Source organism: Furipterus horrens, unplaced genomic scaffold, assembly GCF_987537825.1.
Source record: "Furipterus horrens unplaced genomic scaffold, mFurHor1.1.pri manual_scaffold_10, whole genome shotgun sequence".
Taxonomy (NCBI): domain Eukaryota; kingdom Metazoa; phylum Chordata; class Mammalia; order Chiroptera; family Furipteridae; genus Furipterus; species Furipterus horrens.
Genome location: NW_028327180.1, coordinates 25,077,641 through 25,102,838, shown reverse-complemented (window position 1 = coordinate 25,102,838; position 25,198 = coordinate 25,077,641). Strand labels below are relative to the sequence as shown.

The following is a 25,198-nucleotide window of genomic DNA, read 5'->3' as shown; positions in this document are numbered from 1 at the left end:
CCTGAAACTGCGGGCCACGCTGGGACTTGGAGTCCCTTTTCTTTTCCTTTTTGAGTATATGACCTGGAAGCCTCGGCTGGCCATTGCGTCATGCATGCGCCGGCGCAGAACGAGAAAGAGGCGGGAACGCCGTGAAACCAAAGCGGTCCGCTGAGCGGAGAGGCAAACTTCAGCAGAAGGGTAGGTGCTCCTCGGCAGGTAATGGCGCCCCCTGAGGCCTAGAGGTCCAGCGTCCACGGCGAGCCACTCCTCCTTCCTCAGTGTCCGACGACGGTCCTGATTACAGTGAACATGTTGGTGCCGCTAGCCAAGCTGTCCTGCCCGGGTGAGAGCGAACTTCGGGAGGGGGATGAGTGGAGAAAGGTCGAGTAGCTAGGGAAAAACGGTCAGGGTAACACCTCGAGACTGCAGACACCTGTCTCCTCCCAGGCTAAACTAGGACAAAGGTCACGCTGTCTGCGCCAGGTGGTGGACCCTGGGTTCCTCCTAGGGCTGTCCCGATCGGAAGAATTGACAACTAGGCTAAAGGTCATGAGCGGAGGACACTTATCAACACGGTCCCCCTGTGTACTCCTGAACGGAATCGTCCCAAGTTCTGGTCCTGACCCTTATCCCAAAGCTCAGGTGTTAACTGTTGCATTGTTGGAAATGGATAAAATATTTGCACAGTTTTTCTCCTTTGTCTTGACCTGAGTTGCGTCTTTGTCGCCACCCTAGCCCATTTTCAAGAATTTGAAGTCTACATTGTCTAACATTCATTTAATCGTGTTATGGGTGCTCCTAGAACCATCGCGATGACTCGTGAAAATACTACATTGCCTCACCTTTCACTTTAAAAATAAAAAGATAGAATGACTCAGTTAGATGGTGTAGATGGTGGTTTGTTTTGTTTTACTTAAAAACAAAACAGGTTTTTAAATTATAAGAAAAGTTTCACTACAGGATCTGAATTCTCTTACAGCTGGTTTAATTTTGTTTATCTTAGTTTATTTAAGTTAATTTCTGTTATGGAATAAACTAGTATACGTATTGCAAATTCAAGGATGTTCTTATGTAAATTTCATTAAAGTGGAATTTTGTCAAATTTGGCTATCATATATGAAGTAAGTAGAATTTTGTTTAAAGTTCCTGTTTCTCATGCATGTATTACAACACTTAATGTGTAGATACATGTATATATTCCATATGTTTTTTAATATCAAAGTAGTCAGAAGCTGTCTTTTCTACTGCCTAATTTAGTTGAAGTCATTCTTGGGCAAAGTGCTAACAAAATTCCACCAAAATTACCATTTCCAAGTTTCTTGGACGCTTGAACCATTGCTGTTTTCATATCCTAGTGTTAGTACTACTGTCAACAAAGAGATGGGCACAAATGCTCTGTCAGTGTGACTTTGATAGGGTGATGTCATGAGTTCAATGGACTTTTGACTTCACTTTACTAAAATTCAGCCAAGGTGCTTAAGTGTACACATCTTTAAAGTGAAATATCATATTTGTTTTCAGAAAACTAATAAAGGTCATGACTTTTTTTTCTACCCCCTGATAACATAAGATGTTCAGCATTTTTTTCAGTTGCTTATTTTCCATCTTTATATCTATTTCTTTGGTGAGTTGTCAGTTCAGATCTTTTGCCCATTTTTGAATTGAGTAGTTTTCTTTTTGAATTTTATGAGTTCTTTGGATATTTGGGGCACCAGTCCTTAATCAGCTGTGTTTTGCAGGTATTTTCTTCCCTCTTTGAATTCTCTTTTCTTTCTCTCATGTTGGTCTTTTAATGCTTCTGATTTATAACTCTAGCTTGCCTTTAAACAGAGAATGATAGTAAAAAAAAAAAAAAAAAAAAAGCATTAACCTATTTTTAAGACCATGAGTGAATCATAAATGAGTACACTGATGAAGGAGAATGTAAAAAAGGACTGTCTGATATTCAATCAACACATATGTATACCTTTAATATAGGCTAAAACTGGGATTTATCATACAACAAGGAAAAGACAAATGCTTAAGGACTCTGCTATCTATTGATAGCATATAGACAACTAAGCTAGACGTTGATGTTTATATCATTTTTTGGTCATATAGATGTTTTAAATTTTTAGTTAATTGATTTAGTGATTTTTGAAATTTTTACCATAACCTTTCCACATCTAAGATTCTAAAAAAAATTACCAGCGTTTCCCCCGTGATCTTTTGTATGTGACTGTAAATGTTCTTTTTTATAATAGTTTTGAGATATATTACATATCATACAGTTCCCACCATCTAAAGTGTACAATCGTTTTTAATATACTCACAGAGTTGTACAACCACTACCACAGTCCATTTTAGAACATTTTCATCACTCCGAATAGAAACTCCATATCCATTAGCAGTCACTCCCCAACCCCTCCAGCACCGTACAACAACTAATCAACTTTCTGTCTCTGTAAATTAGTCCTTTCTGGATATTTCACATACATGGACTCATATAATGTGTGGGTTTTTTGTGGTGGCTTCTTTCACTTAGCATAATGTTTTCAAGGTTCATCCTTGTAGCCTATATCACTACTTAATTTCTTTTTATTGCTGAATGATATTTCATTGTATGGATAGATCACTTTTTATTTATCAATTCATTAGTGGACCTTGGAGTTGTTTTCACTTTTTGGCTGTTATGAATAATGCAATTATCAACATTTGTGTAAAGTTTTTGTGTAGACATAGGTTTTTATTTATTTTAGGTATAAACTTAGAAGTGAGTCATATGGGAACTCTATGTTAATATTTTGAGTAACTGCCAGACTGTTTTCCACAGTGGCTGCACCATTTAACATTCCGACCAGCAGTATATGAGGGTTCCAGTTTCTCCACGTGCTCATTATAACTCATTATCTTCCTTATTGATTATAACCACCCTAGAGGATATAAAGTGGTGTCTTATTATGGTTTTTATTTGTTTTCCCTGATGGTTAATGATATTGAGCCAGTTTTCATGTGCTTATTGGCCATTTGACCATCTCCTTTGGAGAAATGTTTATTTAGATCCTTTGTCTGATTTTAATTTTTTTTATTAAAATGAGTTTTTTATATATGCTAGACATGAGTCCCTTATCAGATATATGATTTACAAATATTTTCTCCCATTTCATGGATTGTATTTTTACTTTCTTGTTGATATTCTTTGAAGCACAAAATGTTTTAGTTTTGATAAGTACAGCTAATGTATTTTCTCTTTTGATGATTCTGCTTGTGGTGTCATAGCTAAGAAACTATTATTCCAAGGTCACAAAAGTGTACACCTTTGCATTTTTTATTTTATTTTATAGTTTTGGCTCTTATACTTAGGTCTTTGATCCTTTTTGAGTTTACTTTGTATTATCATAATCTTTATTTTTTTAATGATTTATTTTGAAATAACTTTAGATTTACAGAAGAGCTGAAAAGACAGTACAGAGTTCCCATATACCCTTTGCTCAGATCAGCTTCCCACATAACTATAGTATAACTATCAAAACTAAGAAATTAACATTGATACAATACTATTAACTAAACTACAGGCTTTATTCAGATTTCCTTGTTCTGGTCCAGGATCCAATCCAGGGCACCACATTGCTTTTAGTTGTCATATCTCCTTTAGTTGTCACACTTCAGTGTGACAGTTTCTGACCTTTCTTGTCTCTCTTGGCCTTGACACTTTCTATAGAGATTGGCCAGGCATTTTGTAAAATGACCCTCAATCTGAGTTTGTCATGATTTCTCATGATTAGACTGGGGTTATAGATTTGTTGGAAGTATAACACAGAGATGAAGAGCCCTTCTTAACTATATCAGGAGTATGTGACACCAGTATGTCTTACTGTTGGCAATATTAAACTTGATCGCTTGTTTAAACTGTCTGCCATACTGCTCCACTGTAAAGCTAATACTCTTCTCTTTCCACACTCGACTACTTGTAACTGAGTCACCAAGTGTAGCCCACACTCAAAAGCAGAAGTCAACTAATTCGTTGATATAGCACCGTTATCTTTTATACCTTGACTTTCTCTGTTAAAGTCATTGATCAAATGGAATTCATTTCTGATGTAAGAAAGAGGTATGCTTTTTTCTTAATGACTTTCTACCTATTTCTGCATCATTTAATGAGTAGCCATCTCTTCTCTCTGATTTGAAATGGCATTTTTACCATACACCTAATCCTTAGGTTACTCTGTTTCTAAACTCTTTTTTCTGTTTCTTTAATTATTCTGTTCCTTGTCCCATAACAGACTTTTAATTATTATAGCTCCAAATATAAGTTTTTATGTCTCTCTGGGCTAGTCCCAAAGGAGGACTTTTTGTCCTTTTTTATGATGGGAAGGATTATTGAGGAGAAGAATACTAGAGAAGGGAGCCTGAAATTGGAGACACGAGGAGGGGAGGGGATCAGGTGGAGGAATGGCCCTAGGGAGATGAGAAGGATAAGCCTCCTCATCCACATGGAAGGACTGGTGTGAGGAGAAAAGACCTCTCTTGTATTATAACCTGAGAGAATGGGCAAAGGATGGACACAAATACAGATTACCAAGGAACTGAGAAAGTTCCCACCTAATTGCTTCTTTCTATGTGGTTTGATGTGCTAGGTTATCTGCTCTAGGTAAGAGGGGAAGGAGATATAGTTGAAGGTTTAAGGACAGCAGAAGTTTAATCGACATTCTTGCAGATAAATCTTTTCACACTCTGTTTATTTCCATAAAATTTTATTTGCTAACTCATATTTTATATATATATGTAAATATATATATCAAAAAATATTGCCATGAGAGTCAACCTAATTTTTTTTTAAAAACCTGATCATAAAACTCAGTTTTCCCATATTGTCCCAACATAGTCAGTAATACTATCCCTTATTACTCTCAAAAATATCTAGTTTGAATTATAAGTTACCATATGTGGTCATCCTATTTATAGGTTAAGCTTGACATGAGCTAAACTGAATAAATTAGTTTATTAGATGCTTTTAAAATACTATAATTTGAAAATATTGCTTCATGAGAAAAAGCTAACTGAATTGTTCACCTAGGAAACAGTACAACCTATTTCAGTTCATGTTACAACTAACAACTCTACAGCATAGACCTAACTATTCACTGAATGATGGCAGTTTTGATAGGTCAGAATATAAACAAGTTTCCAAATGTAAGGCCTCATGTGTAATACAATTTTAGGTCATGAAGGTACCTTCGAGAGCATCTGTAATTCTTTACTTTTTGGATGAAGAAACAGATTGATTTGTTTAAGGTCTTAGGGCTAATTAATAGAAAACTAACCAGAAACCAGCTCTGATCCCCAATCCTAGATTTTTTAAAAAACATTTGTTCAGTCAGTTCTGAGGAAAACTAACTGAAAAAATAATTATAACCTTCACAATTTTTGTGCAGCCTATCAGTGCTTTCATGCCTTAAAAATTAAGAAAACTTACCTGCCTTTGCGTGCTACAAGATGGGCTTCAACTTCTGCCGTACCTCGAATTACTACCCACTACACCATTTGTCCCCGGGATAAGGACAAACGATGGGAAGGTGAGTAAGAATTTGTGTGTAATTGTTGAGACTTTATAGGTACTCTATATCATTTTGTAAAGGGAAATATTTTTCATAATAGTGTAAAATCATCTAATTATAGATTTTTTAAAATCTATTATAATACATACTAACATTTAGAAGCCAAAAAGTGGTTCAAGAAAGCCAAAATAAGACATGCACTGGAACAGAAGAGAACCTCCAACTAGTGCACTAACACACCTAGTGCACTTCCCATGCAAAGCGGAGGGGCAGTTTCTATAAATAATGTTCTAAAGCATAGTGGGTATTTTATAAGCCAGCATGTGATTTTAACAGACCATGTTCATCTGAGACTTTTATGTGTTTTGTTTTGTTTTGTTTTTTCCTCCCAGGAGTGAGCATGGAGAGGTTTGCAGAAGAAGCGGATGTAGTAATTGTCGGAGCGGGCCCTGCAGGGCTCTCTGCCGCTGTTCGGCTAAAGCAGTTGGCTGCTGAACATGAAAAGGACATCCGTGTGTGTCTGGTGGAGAAAGCTGCTCAGATAGGAGCACACACGCTCTCAGGGGCTTGCCTTGATCCATGTGCTTTTGAAGAACTGTTCCCAGACTGGAAGGAGAAAGGAGTATGCGAAATTGGTTTTTATGAAAAGTCTAGTCTCTATTGTATCTCTATTTCCAAATTGCTGGAATAAGGGAAACCCTTTTTTTGTAATTCTCTCTCTTAAAGGATAATTATTGATTTTTTTTATTTATAAAGGGCAAAAATAGCTTAAATCATATCAAATATAGTTATAATTTTAAGATATTAACTCATTTTTACATAAGGCCTTCTACATGTTGTATTTATTTATATACTGGATTTATAAGAAGGCATTATCTTGAAAAGATCTTTGAATATTTGTAACCAAATGAAATACAGCATTTTGGTTTTAAGGTTATTTTCTGACTTTCTCCATAAGTGTTTTATATAACTGTTCTTAATAAAATGTGATCTAAATTCCCTGGGACATTGCAATATCTAAAGCCAAATGGGATATCTAATCTAATTTTCTAAAGCAATTAATCGTGGTCACCCATAATCTAATCAGAAAAGGCACTGATATGATATGCAGAGAACTGAGTGCCAGTTTTACTGCTCTAGTAATTTGTACGACCTTGGTTAAAAATTTACACTCTGTATATTTCAGTTTTTTCTTATGTAAGATGGGTTATATTATAGCTTTTCCACTTTTAAGGTTAGAATATTTAGTATCTGTGAATATACTTCATAAAGGTAAAATATTATATAAATATTTTTGTATTTCATATGGGATAAATTCTAAAAATTTTATCTCTGCTGTTCTTTCTAAAATATCAAGCTGCTTTAAACTTGAAATACTTGAATTATATCTAATTAACTTTCTCTTTTTAATATTATATCAGAAATAGATATAATTGAATAATTATTGACATACTGTCAATTCTAATGAAGTTTTTTACATCAAAGCCATATATAGCTAGGCAGAAACAATTCATTACATACATGTTAACTGTCTTTATCCAAAGGAAAAGTAAAACTTGCCTTATGTTTTCATCAAGCAGGAAATTGCAACCTGGAGCGCACCTAAGCTCAACTCCCACAGGCAGGGAGACAGGGAGCTATTTTTCCTGACATCCACATTTCAAAGATGTCTCCACAGTCCCCAAAAAAGACATTCCTGGTTTACAAACTGGCTTACTTAGGTTTTAAAAAGAGTATCTTACATCTCGAAGAGACAAAGAAAGGATTTACAGCCCAATTATTCGAAAGAAAACGATGAAAGAAAATTGAAAATTTACTCTTTGATATACAGTGACCTCTCACTTATCGCGGGTATTACCTTCTAGTCCCCCCACGATAGGTGAAAATCCACGAAATAGGAACCTTATGTTTATTTTAGTATTTACAGTACTGCAAAATCCCGCGGTATAGCAAAAAATCCGCGATAAAAAATTAAATATAATATATTTTAAAATCCTGGGATACCGTAAGGCTGCAATAAGTGAACCGCGATAGGGACTACTGTAGTTTTTTTTTAACTTATTTGTATTTAACTTTATAAATATGAACTAAAAACTTCCTTTTCTTTCCTTATTTTGTTTCTAGGCTCCACTTAACACTCCTGTAACAGAAGATAGGTTTGGGATTTTAACAGAAAAATCAAGAATTCCTGTGCCAATTCTTCCAGGTGGGATATGATAAATAATCATAGAATTCCACAGCTGGAAGAAACTACATTTCATCTGGTGAAATCCCTTCCTTTTACAGATGAGAAAACTGAAGTCCAGATATTTGTAGGATGTACCTAGAATTTTACAGCTAGCTTATGGGAAGGCAGCACTAGAACCCAGTTCTTTTGTCTTCCACTAGCAGAATTGAGAGAGCCTTGTAAACCAACTTAGAACTTTTTTTTCCTCACCCAATGATATATTTATTGATTTTAGAGCAGCGGTTCTCAACCTGTGGGTCACGACCCCTTTGGGGGTCGAATGACCCTTTCACATGGGTCGCCTAAGACCATCGGAAAACACATATGTAATTACATATTGTTTTTGTAATTAATCACTATGCTTTAAATATTTCAATTTGTAACAATGAAAATACATCCTGCATATCAGATATTTACATTACGATTCATAACAGTAGCAAAATTAGTTATGAAGTAGCAACGAAAATAATTTTATGGTTGGGGGTCATCACAACATGAGGAACTGTATTAAAGGGTCGCGGCATTAGGAAGGTTGAGAACCACCGTTTTAGAGAGAGGGGAACGAGGAGAGAGAGAGAGAGAGAGAGAGACATCAGTCAGTTGCCTCCCATATGCTCCCTGACTGGGGATTGAACGTGCAACCTTTTGGTACACATTGTGATGCTCCAACCAACTGAGCCACCTGGCCAGGGCCCAACTAGGAATTTTTAACTTAATGCTGTAATGTTGTTTTTAATTTAATAATTAGAACTCTAGACCAAAATTATAGAACATAAATTGAAATTGTGACCATAAGATAATGTGTATATTTATTCAGAAATTATACATTGATTAGAATTTTGAAATTAATTATTTATGTTTTTGAAGTGTTTTATCAATAAAAAGATTTATAATGTTGGCACTTATTTGTAGGTCTGCCAATGAATAATCATGGCAATTACATTGTACGCTTGGGACATTTAGTAAGCTGGATGGGAGAGCAAGCAGAAGCCCTTGGGGTTGAAATATATCCTGGTTATGCTGCTGCTGAGGTTTGTATAGTTTTGTTTGTTTTTTAATAATTAGAGAAAGTAATTGTTTTTCTTTTGAATATAAACCAAGAATGGTATGAAGTAAAGAAATAAATATTTTAGAAAAGCCATAGGATTTTAGAATTGCAAGATTAGAAGGAATCTTAGAAAGATCTACATAATCCAGAATACTTGAATTCCTTACATCATACCCACGTCAAGTGATGGTCCAATTTATGACTGAACCTCATTAGGGATGAAAAGATCTCTGTCTTTATGTTTGGTAATGGATTGTCGGTAATGCCCTCTTATATTGATTACAAAGTTATTTAATATTTTATAGAGAACAAATCTATGCCCTCTTCCAGTTGAAAGGAAACCTTTCTTTTATAATTATGCCCTGCTCTCTCTTCCTTCCCTTTACTCTTGCTTTTTTTCTTTCCCAAAGTAAGTATTCTCAATTCTTTCAGTCACTGTGTTACTTAGTTTCTGTTCCTTCAGCATTCTCATTGCCCTCCTCCGAATACACTTCCCTTTCATCACCTTATAAGATGGCACCCAGATGAATACACGGCTTCAAGTCTAGTGTAGAGGAGGCTTTTATCTTCATTCTAGAAAATGTACTTCTGTTAATTCATCAAAATAACTCTTGGCAACCATATCATACTGTTTATTTTCACTAAGTATTATTGGGGAAATACTTAAAAATAAAATCCGCCAACTCAGAAAAAAATCACCTCTACAAATTATGAAAACAGTTTTATTGGTTTTTTTTTTATGTTATTAAGAATTTTTTAATTTTTAAAAATATTTTATTTATGCTGTTACTATTGTTTCAATTTTTCTCTACCCAGTCCCCCCTCCACTACCCTCCCCCACTCCTGCAGACAATCCCCACACCCTTGTCCATGTCCACGATCATGCATATATGTTCTTTGACTAATCCCTTCACCTTCTTTCAGTCAGTCCCCACATCTTCCCTCCCCTCTTATAGCTGTCAGTCTGTTCCATGTTTCTATGCCTCTGATTCTATTCTGTTCATTAGTTTATTTTGTTCATTAGATTCCACTTGTAAGTGGGATCATATGGTATTTGTCTTTCACTGACTGGCTTATTTCATTTAGCATAATAGTCAGTTTTATTCTTGAATAAGCATTAACCCAAGACTGCAGAGCATGTGACTTGTAGCCTGCTAGGGAGATTGCCAAGATTGAGAGAAATCTCATCCTCTTATATATCCAGGCAGATACAATCCATTACATACATGTTGTCTGTGTCCAAAGGAAAAATAAACTTCTTGTGACAAGCAGGAAGTTACAGCTTGGAGCCAAGCACCTGTCCCAGACTCCCACAGAGGCAGGAGAACAGAACACCATCCTCCTTGATGTTCACATTTCAAACATGTCTCCTAGGCTCCTGAGAAACACATTTCTGAGATGTACATCTGGCAATAGTCTTATTTAGCTTTTAAAAAAATTCACATGTATCTCGAACAGCAAAAGAGATTACAGTTAAGTTTTCTAAAGGATTTGCTGGAAGAATCTTGATTGGAAGACAAGTTCTTTTATCTTGGTACCAGGGAAAATTCAAAATAACTTTGTATTTGTTTTTACCCTTACAGTACTTAAGTCAAATAATAACACTTAGGGCTCTGGCCAGTGTGGCTCAGTTGGTTGCAGCATCGTTCCATAACCGAAAGGTTGCAGGTTCGATTTCCGGTCAGGGCACATACCTGGGTTGTGGGTTCAATCCCTGGTCGGGGCATGTAAGGGAGGCAGCTGATGGATTTGTCTCTCCCTTCTCTCTCTAAAAGCAATGAAAAAATGTCCTCGGTCCCTGGCTGGTGTGGCTCAGTGGATTGAGCATCAGCCTATGAACCAAAAGGTCACTGGTTTGATTCCCAGTCAGGGCACATACCTGGGTTGTGGGCCAGGTCCCCAGTTGGGGGTCTGCAAGAGGCAACCAGTCAATGTGTCTCTAACACATTGATGTTTCTCTCCCTTTCTCCCTCCCTCCCCTTTCTCTAAAAATAAAAATCTTCAAAAAAACAAAAGAAAAAACAAAAAAGGTCCTCCGGTGAGAATTTTAAAATTAAAAAACAAAACAAAACAGAACAGAAAAATCTTAGGTTTCTGTATTGCTGCTGCTAATTTGTTTTCCCAGCCCATACCATATGCCTTAGTGTTCTGGGCCCAAGTCTGAGGCTTTATATTTCTCCTGGTTAAAATGCTCTTGGAATCGGTGTCGAAGTTACAAATAGGTGGTTTGTATAATCAATGATCTTCACTTTTTGAGTACATACACACTTAATTATAGTTTCTTGTACCCCCACTTTTCCTCATTTTCTTTAAGATCATTATTAATAGATTAATGATGTTGGGTGTTTTGTACTCTGAGCCAGACTTCAGTTCTAATTCATAGCTACATTCTATTTCCAAGGTATCAAATAAGACATTTATATCCTTTCTTCATATCCATTGCTGTTAGTCCTTGTTTTACCTTTCCACTCCTGTGCTTTCTGTTGTGTGCTTCTAGTGTACGTTGTGTACGTTTCTGTCCAAGGAGCATCCTTCTCCAGAGAGGAAGCACAGTAACATCTCTCGTCCTCAGAAGGATATGTTTGACCAGGTTTTTCTCTTTCTTTCCTCCTTCTTCTTGCTCCCGAAATAAACTTTAATCACCTTTGGGCTTGTCTTCAACCTGTTTTGTTGTTACTTTTTCTTTGTTTGATGGTTCTTTTTGGGGGGGGTGGTCTTAGCTCATTTGGGACAGAGGCTTTCATGACACTGCTCTTTTTACATCCACATTGATGGTCTTCGTTTGTTACAGGCCTTGATCTCAGGTTCTGTACATGCATTTGTGATACCTGAACTCCTCCAACAGGTTTTGGTTTAATCTTACTGGTATTTTAGTGACTCTCGAGTAGCATCCCCATTTTCTTCCTAATCAAGGTTACGGCATTTCTTTCATTTCCAACTGTTTGAGCTGTGTTCTTTTATACTCTAAAAGTGAGTAGCTTAAAAACAAGTTTCCTTTTGCCTGAACGTTTTAAAGCCTGTATTTCTAGTCTAGAGAACATGTTCATTTTCTAAAAAAATCTAAGGCTGTTTATTGTTTTTTTTCAAGGTTGTTATGAATCCTGAGGTGATAATGAACTATGTTTCTATCTTAGATCCTTTTTCATGAAGATGGTAGTGTAAAAGGAATTGCCACTAACGATGTAGGGATACAAAAGGATGGTGCACCAAAGGTAAACGCTTTAATAATTATGTGCTTAACAAACTGACAAATTTTTTTAAGTCAATTTAAACTTAATAATTTAGTCTGGCTACAAACTGCATGTTGTGTATGTTAGAATATACTTATTAATTTGGAATTTTCCTCTCATTAAGAAAATACTTGTGTGTATAGGTATGAATAATTAGTTTACAAGAAAAAAGTTACCAATGAATACATGAAAGATGTTCAAACTCTAATAACTAAAGATATTAAATTAATTATAATGAAATAATTTTCTCCATTTAGACTGAAAATATTTAACACCAAGGATATTCATCTGAGCAGTGCTTGGAATAGTAAAACAGTGCAGCAATCTAAATGTCCACTGAATTATTGAGAATTGAATGAAAAAATAGGGAAATTTATTCAAGCATTAAAAATGAATGCTTTATTTGGTATATTGCGTTAGGCAAATCACTTTATGATATAATGAAAACTATTATAAAAGCTTGTCAGTGTAAACATACTTTTCGTATGACTGCATACACACATATAATAGATGGAAATATATGAATAGAGAAATATCAGGAAAGGTGTATTTCATGAGACTTTTCTGATTACTCTGTATTTCTTTATTCAGTCATTTACTGAGTACCTAACGATGTGCCAGACATAAGTGCAAAATATAGAAAGCAAAAGACAGAAATAAGACTTTAACTGGAGCTTTTTTCCCTTTGGAAAAACATTCCAGTTTTACTATATACACTCAGCAATAGAGAACAAGTAAAATTAAAGTGAAAAAGACAAGTAACTGAAGAATATATTTAGTATGATCTTATTTGTGTCAGAAGATATAAATGGACTCTGTTTTTTATTCATGGAAATTTTCTGGCCTGAAGATTTCACGACAAAGCCATTCATTGTTTTATTTGTTCTAAATGATGAGACTAGAAAACCAGGAACAGTGGGGAAACGGCCTTTCATTTCTCACTGTCTGTTTATTTGTAGATAATCTTCTTGAGCGTAAGCATGCTTTATTTACTGTTTTTATTCTTACAGACTTAATTGTCCAATCAAGTACTTTTGAAGTAAAAAAGAAAAATGTAGCAAAGACACAAGATATATTAAATTTAAATTATATATTAAATTTAAATTATATATTAAATTTCACTTATAACAGTATTTAGTTTTATTTCTAATATATTTGCACTGTCTTTTCCATACCTGGATTATAGTTCAATTCAAAACTGACCAGAGTGTGAATATTTTTTAAATTGTCAAATGTTAACAGTTTAACATGTTTTTATTTTTTAGACAACATTTGAGAGAGGACTAGAACTACATGCCAAAGTAACAATTTTTGCAGAGGGTTGCCACGGACATCTAGCTAAGCAACTGTACAAGAAGTTTGATCTGAGGGCCAGTTGTGAACCCCAAACCTATGGAATTGGACTGAAGGAGGTAGTTTGTTTTTGTAATTTTAATGTTGAAAGATGGAGCTTTAAATTCATTTGTATTATAATGTAATTATAATGTTCATTTAATTTTACAGTTATATTTTTTATTGACTTGAAATGTTCATTATGACAAAATATTTGAGATATTTTTCAAATGGCTAGAAAATATATACTAATCAAAATTTATTAGTATTTAAATTGTATCTACATGTTATAATTCATTTATCAAATATTACTGAAAGAAGTCTTGAACTTTGAAATATTTGTAACATTAATTTTTTTCATATGCTGTTATTCAGATGCTGGTTGTATGATGACCACATCATACAAGAATTTTTTTATTCAAAATTGTAATGTGAAGAGAATTTAGTTTATGAAACATACTCAGTTATAGTATATTGACATGAAACCTAAAATTTATATAGATTAAGTGTTGTATATTTTCTCAGTTTATCCATTCTGTACACTATTTTTTCGAACTTTAGGCTTATTAGAATGTAAAAGTTTCATTGTATCTTTTGTTTAATTCTGTTTTTAGGGTAAAGCTCAGAAACGTTTAAATTCTATATATAACTAGATTCGTTATGCTGTGAATAAGGGTTTAATTATTCTGGTAGATTGCACATAATGTTATCTAATTTTTAGACAATATTTAAGATGGAAATTGTTTAAAATTTAAAACATACCGTTCTAAAAATAGGCTAAATAATTTGCTGCAGTCGAGAGTGGGGGTGGGTGGGCTGTGCAAGAAAAAGTGAAATATTTCATTGAAGAATAACAGAGCTTAAAGTCCTAGGTCTTAAGTGTACAGGTCAGTTAACTTTTATAGGGTGAATACCCCCATGTAACCACCACCAAGATCAAGACATAGAATTTTACCAGCACCCCAGATGTTTCGTTCATCTCTTCATAGTATTTGCTTATTGATCTGATCAGTCTTATTGATCTGATCATCTAATTAATGTCTTAAAGTGTTCATAACATTTCTGGCCTTTTTCTTTACTCTGATTCATCATGCTGCAGTTTGGTATAATTTTCTCTGATATCTGAAGTACTTTTTTGTGTTTCTCTTGTACAGTTTTTTTACTTGTAGTTTTCATAAATAATATATAAACTTGGCAAGTTTTATACATTGTAGTGACATAAAAAATTTAAATAATACTCTAGGACTTTTCTTTTTAAGCTATGGATTATTGATGAAAAGAAGTGGAAACCTGGGAGAGTAGATCACACTGTTGGCTGGCCCTTGGACAGACACACCTACGGAGGCTCTTTCCTCTATCATTTAAATGAAGGGGAGCCCCTGGTAGCTCTTGGTTTTGTGGTAAGTTATATGCCCATTGTGGAAAGGTCTACTGTTAGAGTCACTAGATCATCAGTGTTGTAAAACGAGGGTTTTGAATCTGGAGAGTATAAAAAGCTTTTTATTTAAAGCTTACATTTTAATTTTCTCAGTAAAGTGTTTATGATTATTATAGACATTAGTCCACTTAAACACTCATAGCTTTAGTGATAGTAGCTACTTACATGCCGGGCACTGTGCTAGATATTTCACTGAGGTTTCTAAGTTTCATAAAAATTTTAGAATTAGGTGTATCCTTATTTTACTGATGGGAAAACTGAAGGCCAAAAAAGTTAAATAACTCTCCCAAGTCAGTGTCACACCTGAACCTGTCTGACTTCAAAGCTTATTTCCCTGTGGCACACTGCCTCTGAGCACTCAATGGGCACGAGTTTCGAACCTGTAACTGTTTGGCCACTTACATTTTTGTAGTAAATTACATCTTGAACATCCCAGGGAATGGAAAAATAATATGAATTTCTGCACCTTAGAATTGGTGGCAGCTTTATTGTTTAAACCTACATATAACCATTGTTAAATTTATGTGACTTGGGGTTTTTTGAAATCCAGACAAGTGTTTAGTGCATCACTGTTGTGTAGTTCTTCTAATGACTTAATCTTTTCACAGCACAAAAGGCTTGGTTATTAAGTTCAGCACTATGGTGATGCCTACTATTTCTTGTCCTTATTTTTCTAAGTGTGATTACATCCTGTTTCTTTATTTTTGCCTCAGTAGTACTGCATATAGCTTGTTTATTTGTAGCGTTGGTACTATAAATGAATAATAAATAATTACAACTCCTTTTGTAGAAACACAATGTGAGAGACACCTACAAATATTTTTCTAATGCGGACTTTGGTATGTTAGAGCACAGTGATTTATTAATATGTTCCAAAGTTAACAAGTTTTTCTGATTGTAAACACAAGGTATCCTTTTGTTTACCCTTTATTTTCGAAACATTTTATTTACTTAGTAAATTTCGATTACTGTATCTATTTCTCTAAGTACTTTTAATACAAAAACTTAATGTACATGTTTTCTGATAAAAATTTCTCATATTTTAGCTTAATATAATTTGAAAAAAAAAAGTAATTGCATAAATATATCGAATTTAAATATAAAAATTTAAGGTTGGTCTGGACTACCAAAATCCATACCTGAGTCCATTTAGAGAGTTCCAGAGGTGGAAACACCATCCCAGCATTCAGCCAACATTAGAAGGTGGAAAAAGGATTGCCTATGGGGCCCGAGCTCTCAATGAAGGTGGCTTTCAGGTAACGCTCCCAACTTCTGTATTCCTTATTTATGTATTATAAATTTAACATTGAAAATATGTTACGAATTTAAATAAAGAATAGCAGATCACCTCATAAGAAAACATTTAGGTAATTAAGCAAAGCACCTAGTGTTTTTAAGACTGTGTCACACTGTAGTTCAGTAAGTTAGGCAATGAAATTAGTTTTAAGAATATATTGACTTCTAGAGATAAATTCAGAGACTTTGTTTGTTTTTAACCAGAAAGTTAAAACTATGTGATCCAAGATATTTCCCTTTATTCCTTAGCTTCCAGGAAACTCAAAAGCAAATTTAGTTTTCAGCAAAGGTAATTAATTCATCCCAACTACATAGTAACATCCATGCCTTCTAGGTGAGCTCTGTTAAGCTTTTACTTGTATGATTTTAGTATATGTTCGAAATAAATCTTACTACAGTCAGTGTATTAAATATAAACTAATTAAATGATGAAATAAGATCTAGATAGCTAACTATAATAAAAGCTGTTAGTACTGTTGTAGAAATAATATTAGACAGGTAAGATGATCTTTAAAAAAAAATCTGCTCTAAAACTCATACCAAATGATTTGGAGCAAGTTCTCTGGTCTTAAGGGATCATCTGTAAAATAAAGATAATCCCTTCTGTCTCTAGTATTCTAAGAATCTAGGACTACTTTAGAAATTGGGTATCTTTTTAAAAAAATTTTGTTGTAAAAATAACAATAGAAAATTAGGGGGAGGGTAGTTGGCTTTGTTTCTAGTGTAATAATTTGTTTGCAACAAATATTTATTAAATTGCATAACTATGTTCAAGCGCATTAAACTCTTGAATGATGTCCATTATACCTAGTATAAGTAATTCTATTCTTTTTCATTTATAGCATAAAGGTTTTGGTATATTCAGTGGTACATACAGATTCTCATTTAAAAACATCTGCTTTATGTACTTTGACATCTCAAATGGTTTTTAGATTCACAGGAAAAGATTAACACACATGCCCACATTTTTTACTTAATTTTTCTGATTTAATTAGTCGATTCAGAAACTTACTTTCAGTAAGTTTTGAAGACCCATAGGAAGCAATCATTTGGAACATTCAGTTTTATTATTTTGAGCTAACAAATATTACACGACTTGTTATTTCTCTTTTTCTTCAGTCTATACCCAGAATTCAACTTTTCCTGGTAGGTGTCTTAATTATTTGTAGCCCCAGTTGAGAGACTGTCCCAGAACACAACATTTCTAAGCACAACTTTCCTCGGTCCCTAGTTCTTTAATGAAATGCCCGGCATCGGCAGCACTGTCCACACAGGGAAGAATCCTCCCAGAACTTAAAAACTCACATTTTCATTGGGCCATGAAATTTTTATTCTTAGGACGTAAGCACCAATTTGGAAGAACTTGCACTAACAATCCACATCCTGTCTTCAGGTTCTTGAATCAAACTTAGTGTTAGCAAGGCCACAGCATCATTTGGGGAAAGCATTGTCATTATCCAAGTTCCTAACCGTTTTCTGTTTTCACTAGTGGCATTCCAGAAAGTCTTTACCCCTACTGTCTGCTCTGTAATTTGAATGTAACCTCTTTTATCTGGTGGTTCTGAGAACCGCAGTCATAAATATATCTATCCCCCATGTGTATTACGAAAGGATCAGGACCCTGATCCTTCTTTTACCAGCATTCTTCTGGCCTGTTTGCTTCTTAACACCTCTCCCTCAGTCAGAATTCTTTAATCGAAGGGAGCTGGGGCCACAGATTTCTCACCATGTCTCTTGCAGCTGATGACAGTAGTTTCCCTGTCACTCCCCTTTCCTCTGAGTCACTTTCACACCATCAGCCAAACTTTTTCCACCCACCACTTTCTGAGCAAAGACTATGGCTTACTTTAGGAAACCCTTGGAGAAGACAAATGCAGGAGAAATGAACAACTCTGCTTTGGCTCTCTCTTCTTCCCTTTTCAAACTACAGAGTACATTTTCCCATGCAAACAACCTATCCTTTAGCTCCCACATTGTGGGGTATATATAGGATTTTATTGGCTAACCCCCAAAATCACCAGCCTTTATTACATTGTTTTTTATCAGAAATGTATATTGAGACCCAAACAACTGTCTTAAAATTTATTTTGGAAATTCAACTTATTCTCAAGTTAATCAAAGTGTTATTTAAGATAGTAATTAATTGTAGTGATGCCATGATTAGAACCTAAATTTCCAGCCCTAGATATCAAGGTAAAATAAAAAGCATATGTAGATGTAAGATAATATCCTTTGTATATCATGCATTACACAGAATGCATGTAAAAGCAGATCACAATTTAGATAATAGTTATTCAAGTTTAGAGAATATATTTCACTATAACATGGTAAGTATACATATAAACATTTAATATAAATATGTTAATCTTCTGGTCTTAAGTCTGCCTCCTGTAGGTTAGTCATGGGGAGGGAGGAGGAAAAGTTATAACAGAAAAATAGTAATAAATCTAATCTTCATTTACAGGAGAGGGGGAAAACTGCCCTTGCTCTGATTTTTTTCTTCAATATATTCATTCTCTTGTATTTTTTTTTTTAAATGTTTTCCTAAATCATTGGAAGACTTATTTAAGGGCTTGTAATTTGGAATGGTGGATGTTGCATGTTTATTTTGAGCTAACAATACACTTTAAATGTTTCTTTCCTCAGTCTATACCAAAACTCACCTTTCCTGGTGGTTTACTAATTGGTTGTAGCCCTGGTTTTCTGAACGTTCCCAAGATCAAAGGTACCCACACAGCAATGAAAAGTGGAGCTTTGGCAGCAGAATCCATTTTTAATCAACTAACTAATGAAAACCTCCAATCAAAGACAATAGGTAAGAACTATCTTTTTAAAGTATAAGAAAATGTCAGGTTTTTCATGAAGACATTAAAAAGAAGTTACTTAAACATACAATCAGTATATAGATAGAACATGAAAATAAAGTTAAAAATCTTCAGGTTTTTTTAAAAAAAATTTTTGTTATACTATTACAGTTGTCCCAGTTATTCCCCCTCTGCCCCCCTCTGCCCAGAACCCCCCATTCCCTCCAGCAGTTCCCCCATTAGTTCATGCTCCTGGGTCATGCATGCAAGATTTTTGGCTACTCCATTTCGTATACTGTTCCTAACAGCCCCCTCTCTGTTCTGTACCTACCAATTTGTACTTCTTAATCCCTGCACCTTTTCCCCCATTACCTTCCTTTCTCTTCACAACTGATAACCTTTCAGATGATCTCTGTATTTATGATTCTGTTCTGCTTGTTAGCTTAGTTTGTTTTTCAGATTCAGTTGTTGATAGTTGTGAATTTATTGCCATTTTAATGTTTATAGTTTTGATCATCTTCTTCTTCTTAAATAAGTCCCTTTAACATTTCATGTAATAATGGCTTGGTGATGATGAACTCCTTTAGCTTTACCTTGTCTGGGAAGCACTTTATCTGCTCTTAGATTCTAAGTGATAGCTTTGCTGGGTAGAGTAATCTGTGTTGTAAGTCCTTGCTTTTCATCACTTTGAATACCTCTTGCCAGTCTCTTCTAGGCTGCAAAGTTTCTTTTGAGAAATAAGCTGACAGTCTTATGGGAACGGAACTCCTTTGTAGGTAACTATCCACCTTTCTCCTGCTGCTTTTAAGATTCTCTCTTAATCTTGAACCTTTGGCATTTTAATTATGATGTGTCTTGGTGTGGTCCTCTCTGGGTCCATTTTGTTTGGGACCCTTGCTTCCTGGACTTGTATGTCTATTTTCTTCACCAAATTAGGGAAGTTTTCTTTCATTATTTTTTCAGCTAAGTTTTCAATTTCTTGCTCTTCCTCTTCTCCTTCTGGCACCCCTATGATTCAAATGTTGGTACATTTGAAGTTGTACCAAGGCTCCTTAGCCTGTCCTTGTTTTGTTTTTTTCTGGATTGTTTTCTTCTTGCTGTTCTGATTGAATGGTATTTTTCTTCCTTATGTTCCAAATCATTAATTTGATTCTCAGCTTCATCCACTCTACTGTTGGTTCCCTGTAAATTTTTCTTTATTTCACTTAGTGTAACCTTCATTTCTGCCTCAGTCTTTTTTATGTTGTTGAAGTACCCAATGAGTTCCTTGAGTATCCTAATAACCAGTGTTTTGAACTCTGCATTTGATAGATTGCTTATCCCCATTTTGTTTAGTTCTTTTTCTGGAGTTTTGTTCTGTTCTCTCGTTTTGGCCATATTTCTTTCTCTCCTCGTTTTGGCAGCCTCCCTGTGTTTGTTTCTGTGTACTAAGTAGAGCTGATTTGACTCCCTTAGTAGCATGGCCTATTGTAGAAAAGTGCACTGTTAAGTTGGATGGGGCAGATCAGGCCTTGGGTAATCACCAGGGCAGGGCAACCCATGTGCACCATGTTGATGGAGTCTCTGATACAGTGTTGCAGCTCTGTGTCTCTGTGTTGGAAAAGGCTCAGAAAAGGGACAGTGGCAGCTGCCTGGCCTCTGGAGTTTTGTCTGGGAAGAAACTGTCCCCCAGCACTCGCCCTGAAGCCAAACACTTAAGTTTCTCCCCTTATGCCACTGGTGCCCTTCAACTGCTGCCCCAGTGCTGGAGCCCAGAGGGAGTGAGTCTGCGTAAGTCCTAAGTTCGTTGCAAGCCCTTTAAGAGGAGATGCTGGAGAAAACTGCTGTTTATTCTGCCTCCCCAACCCCCACTGGTTTTTACAGCCAGAAGTTACGGGGACTTATCTTCCTGGTGTTGAAACCCTGGTCTGGGTGGTCCAGTGTGGGGCTGGGATCCCTCACTCCTGAGGTGTCCCTCCCAATTTTTATCCACCACATGTGGGTGTGGGACTGCCCATTCTGCATCATCATCCGTTCTACCAGTCTGGATGAATGTGACTTCTTTAAGCCCTTGGTTGTTGGACTTCATACAGCTTGATTTTTCTGACAGTTCTGGGTGACAGTTGTTTTTTAGTTTAGTTGTCATTTTTGCAGTGGCTATGCAAGGAAGCGAGCTGTGTTTATGCCTCCATCGTGAGGTGTTGTTTTTAATGTATATTTCAACTAACATTAAAAGATACATATAGTATATGTCTCTTTACACAAAGCTTTAAGATGTGTGCAGTGTAAAGAAAACTTAAATGACCTTCTTTCAATAGTCATATTTTTATAGCAATGTTCTATTTATTGACATCAAAAGTAGAATACTACCAGTGGTGCCCCACCTACTTAGAAGTGATTTCAAGTTGAACTTAACTGCATTACATGACTTACGTGTAATATACACACTGAAATATCTCACAAATCCTGAAGGATCCTGTATGAAAACAGCAGAGCTGTGGAAACTGCGGAATCCACCAGCACCATTCGCTGGCAGGGTTGGCGAGCACAGGCGTATGTGAATAGGACCCTTCTGCTGTGGTGGGGAGGAACAGCTAGCGCGAGACCTCAGTAAACCCTTAGTCTAAAAGACCCTCTAATGATTCTCCACTTTTTTCAGAGTAAAAGCCAAGTTCCCTCACCCCTCTGATTTCATCTATTCCGACTCTCATTCCAGACACAGAGGCTTCCTCACTGACCCTGGAACATGCCAGGAGTGCTCCCTTCTCATGGTCGTTGCTCATGGCCAACTCCATCGCTCCCTTCACCTTCGCTCAAATACCACTCTCACGGTGGATCCAGTTGATTTGCAACACACACAGAATACTCCCCGACGACTACACACACACTTTTTTTTTCTATAATTTTGTCCACCATTGACACACTATGTAACTTATTAACTTTGTCTTTGTCTTCTGCTTCTTGAGTGGAAAACTCCAAGAGAGAAGATACTCTGTTCACTATGAATCCCAAACACCTGGCACATAGCAGCTCAAGAGATATTTGATTAATAAGCCTTTTAGGACCTTAGAATTCCACGTAAAAAATATTCCTCCAAAGGTTTGCAACCTAATAATGCCTTCAAATATCTTTGTAGGTAGGGAGGCCTAGGGAGTGGGAGAGGAAGGAGATAAGGTAAACAGGAAAGACAAAGTGGAGTGTGATGGCTGAGTGGTGGAACTTTTTCTAATTTTCTTGCCAAGTATCTTTCCTTTTTGAACCACCTTATCACGTACACATAGCACCACACATAGGAAGTACTGGAGCAAGTAGAACACCCAAGACTAGATTAAGGCTTAAAGCCTGAAGGAAAGGGAAGTGGAGCCAGTGACTGGAATGAGTAGTCACTATGTAGTTCACAGAAGTTAGAACCACTTTGTCCCATTAAATATTAAATGCATGCACCGAGTTTTAGGTATTGTTATCATTTCCTACAGCTGCCACAACAAAGAACCACAAACTGGGTGACTTAAAAGAAATTTGAGTTCTGCAGCCTAGCAGTTTTAAATTATTTTCAGGACCATACTCTCTCTGTAGTCTCTGGGTGAATATTTTCTTGCCTCTCCCCCGTTTCTGAAAATCCCAGGCATTGGTTTGTGACAGAATTAACTCCAATCTCTGCCTCCACCTTTACCTGTCTTCTGTGTATGTGTCCCATAAGGACACCAGTCATTGGATTAAGGGCCCATTCTACTTCAATATGACCTCATCTTAACTATTACATCTGCAACAACCCTATTCTGACCCATTCTCAAATACTGGGGTGGGGGGGGGGGGTTAAGACTACAAAATATCTTTTTCGGGGGGGACACAATTCAACCCATATGTTTCATTGATCAATTATAATTTTTTATTTATTTATTTTTTTTTTTACTTTTACAGGTAGCATAAACTGCTTCTTTTTCAGGTTCACTAAATTTTGAAACTTAATTTTTCATGCTACCAATATAAAAAGTCAAATGTCTGTTTGTTAACAAAATATATCAAAAGTTATCTTTTTGGAAGATGCCAACATTTATACATGAAACATTCTTCATGTGGTCTCATTTGACCATCTGTTTTTTAAACTTTACTAAGATTCGCTCATCAGATATTTCAGTAGCAAAATACCTTGATAAAGTATTTTATATTCCTTGAGGCAATTTCACATTTAATACTTTATATTGTTTGATAAAAGGACTACATGTAACTGAGTATGAAGACAATTTGAAGAACTCATGGGTGTGGAAAGAGCTATATAGTGTTAGAAATATAAGACCCTCCTGCCACGGAATCCTGGGTTTGTATGGAGGGATGATTTACACTGGAATCTTTTACTGGATACTTAGAGGAATGGAGCCATGGACCCTAAAACATAAAGGTAATTCCAACGTATTTCAGAGTATAAATGTTATAATCATTAAGAACTCATAGATGGGATCCATAAAGTAGTGAAATTATTTTTTTTTACTGTTTTAAACTTGCTTTATTAATGACAAATTCAGTATCTTTAAGACAACAGTGTATCATTACTATGAAAGTAAAGTCTTATTTCTTTGGTATATTTTGAAGTTTTTATAAAAATGTTTAAGTACTTTAAAATTATTCTTGTATTTTTATTTAAAACCCTCCTGAAAATTTTTGAAGGTTCCGACTCTGCTCAGCTCAAGCCAGCCAAAGACTGCACACCTATTGAATACCCAAAACCTGATGGACAGATTAGTTTTGACCTTCTGTCATCTGTGGCTCTGAGTGGCACTAATCATGAACATGACCAGCCAGCACATTTAACCTTAAAGGATGACAGTACACCTGTAAATAGAAATTTGGCAATATATGATGGACCGGAGCAGCGATTCTGCCCTGCAGGTCAGTGCCATGATTTCCATTCAGTCCTAAAATACAAATCTGTGCTTTAAACATGTGAGAAACATGCTGCCGTTCCTTTAGAGAACATTATTTTATAGCTCTTACTCTAGCAATGTTAAAATAATAGGGATTTTTTGTGAAGCCTAATTCAGGTATTTCTCAAAAAAAGCCCTTCCTTGTCTACCCTTGGACCAAAATAAGGAGTATGGAACACCCGATACCATCATTTCTCTTAGCTGCTCGTGCCACACACACAGTGTATGTGCACAGTTGCTGCAGTACTGGCAGTAGCCTTATCCAACTCAAGAAAGTGACCCCAGACTTTAAATTCCTCATGAATACTCTTCTAGTGATGAGTTTTCACTCAAATGATAAAGTAAAGTAGTATTCAGATATGTAAAAATTAGTACACTGTGGAGAAGTAACAAAAAGTCTTTAAGGGCACTGACTTTGACTGTCTTTTGACTTTTATTTTCATCATTTCTGTCATTATACCAGGCGAGGGTCAGGACTGGATCTATATAGCCATCATTTAGCAACACACACACACACACACACACACACACACACACACACACACACACACACACACACACACACACACACACACGTAACTCAAAAGCAACCAAGATCTTTGTATGTAATATACTCTTAAGGGTAAACATTCAGAAACAAAACTTCACAGTTTCTGTAGCTACTGTTTTCTGAACTTCAATTTGTTTTCGAATTTGGAAGTTAAAAAGTTAGGTACTTCACAAAATTGTTTATTTCTCCTTACAGGAGTTTATGAATTTATACCTTTGGAACAAGGTGATGGATTTCGGTTACAGATAAATGCTCAGAACTGTGTGCATTGTAAAACATGTGATATTAAGGACCCAAGTCAGAACATTAACTGGGTGGTACCCGAAGGTGGTGGAGGACCTGCTTACAATGGAATGTAAAATGGAACTGATTTCATTTGCAGGCAAGTCTGATAACCACTTTCTGTAAAATGTATGGTACGCTAACTTTAAAATGTTGAGGTTAGCCAGGTGTCAAAATATCTTACAGCATATTATTGATCAGAATATTCATAAATTATCAGGGAATTAGATATTTTATACCTAAAATTGTCCCATAAAAAATTATCAATATTTATTTTAAATAAAACTTTGTAAGTGATGTAGCATCTACTTCTCTCTTCAATTCTTCAAAGATTCAGTACCAATAGCAGAACAAACTGTTGGCCTTCAATGTACATTTGACTCATCAAATTCAACACTCCAAGTATAAAATTAATTGCATATTCTAGACCAGAGCTAGGTTGGCATCCAGCCCACCACTTTTCTTAGTTTTACTGGAACATAGCCATGCTGTGCCCATTGGTTTACATATTCCCTATGGCTACAACTGCAAAAATGAGCAGTTGTTACAGAATACAGTGGTCCCAAAATTT

At 35.6% G+C, this 25,198-nt stretch overlaps 1 protein-coding gene across 1 annotated transcript; it reads left to right on the top strand.

Moving 5' to 3' along the window:
* The first annotated feature begins 106 nt into the window (after positions 1-106).
* On the top strand, positions 107-24,935 carry ETFDH (electron transfer flavoprotein dehydrogenase). Its single transcript, XM_090288763.1, has 13 exons — positions 107-325; positions 5,397-5,537; positions 5,912-6,141; positions 7,644-7,725; positions 8,659-8,777; positions 11,929-12,006; positions 13,290-13,436; positions 14,616-14,756; positions 15,907-16,050; positions 18,737-18,905; positions 23,090-23,272; positions 23,539-23,760; positions 24,541-24,935. The coding sequence occupies exons 1-13, from the start codon at positions 292-294 to the stop codon at positions 24,702-24,704; spliced, it is 1,854 nt and encodes a 617-aa protein (XP_090144889.1). The 5' UTR covers positions 107-291; the 3' UTR covers positions 24,705-24,935.
* The last annotated feature ends 263 nt before the right edge of the window (positions 24,936-25,198 follow it).

Excerpts from the sequence above, each read along its gene's own strand:
- ETFDH (XM_090288763.1), top strand. The coding sequence starts at position 292 with ATGTTGGTGCCGCTAGCCAAGCTGTCCTGCCCGG. Across the intron at positions 6,142-7,643 it reads CAGACTGGAAGGAGAAAGGA|GCTCCACTTAACACTCCTGT; the intron begins GTATGCGAAATT and ends TTTTGTTTCTAG. Across the intron at positions 16,051-18,736 it reads TCAATGAAGGTGGCTTTCAG|TCTATACCAAAACTCACCTT; the intron begins GTAACGCTCCCA and ends TTCTTTCCTCAG.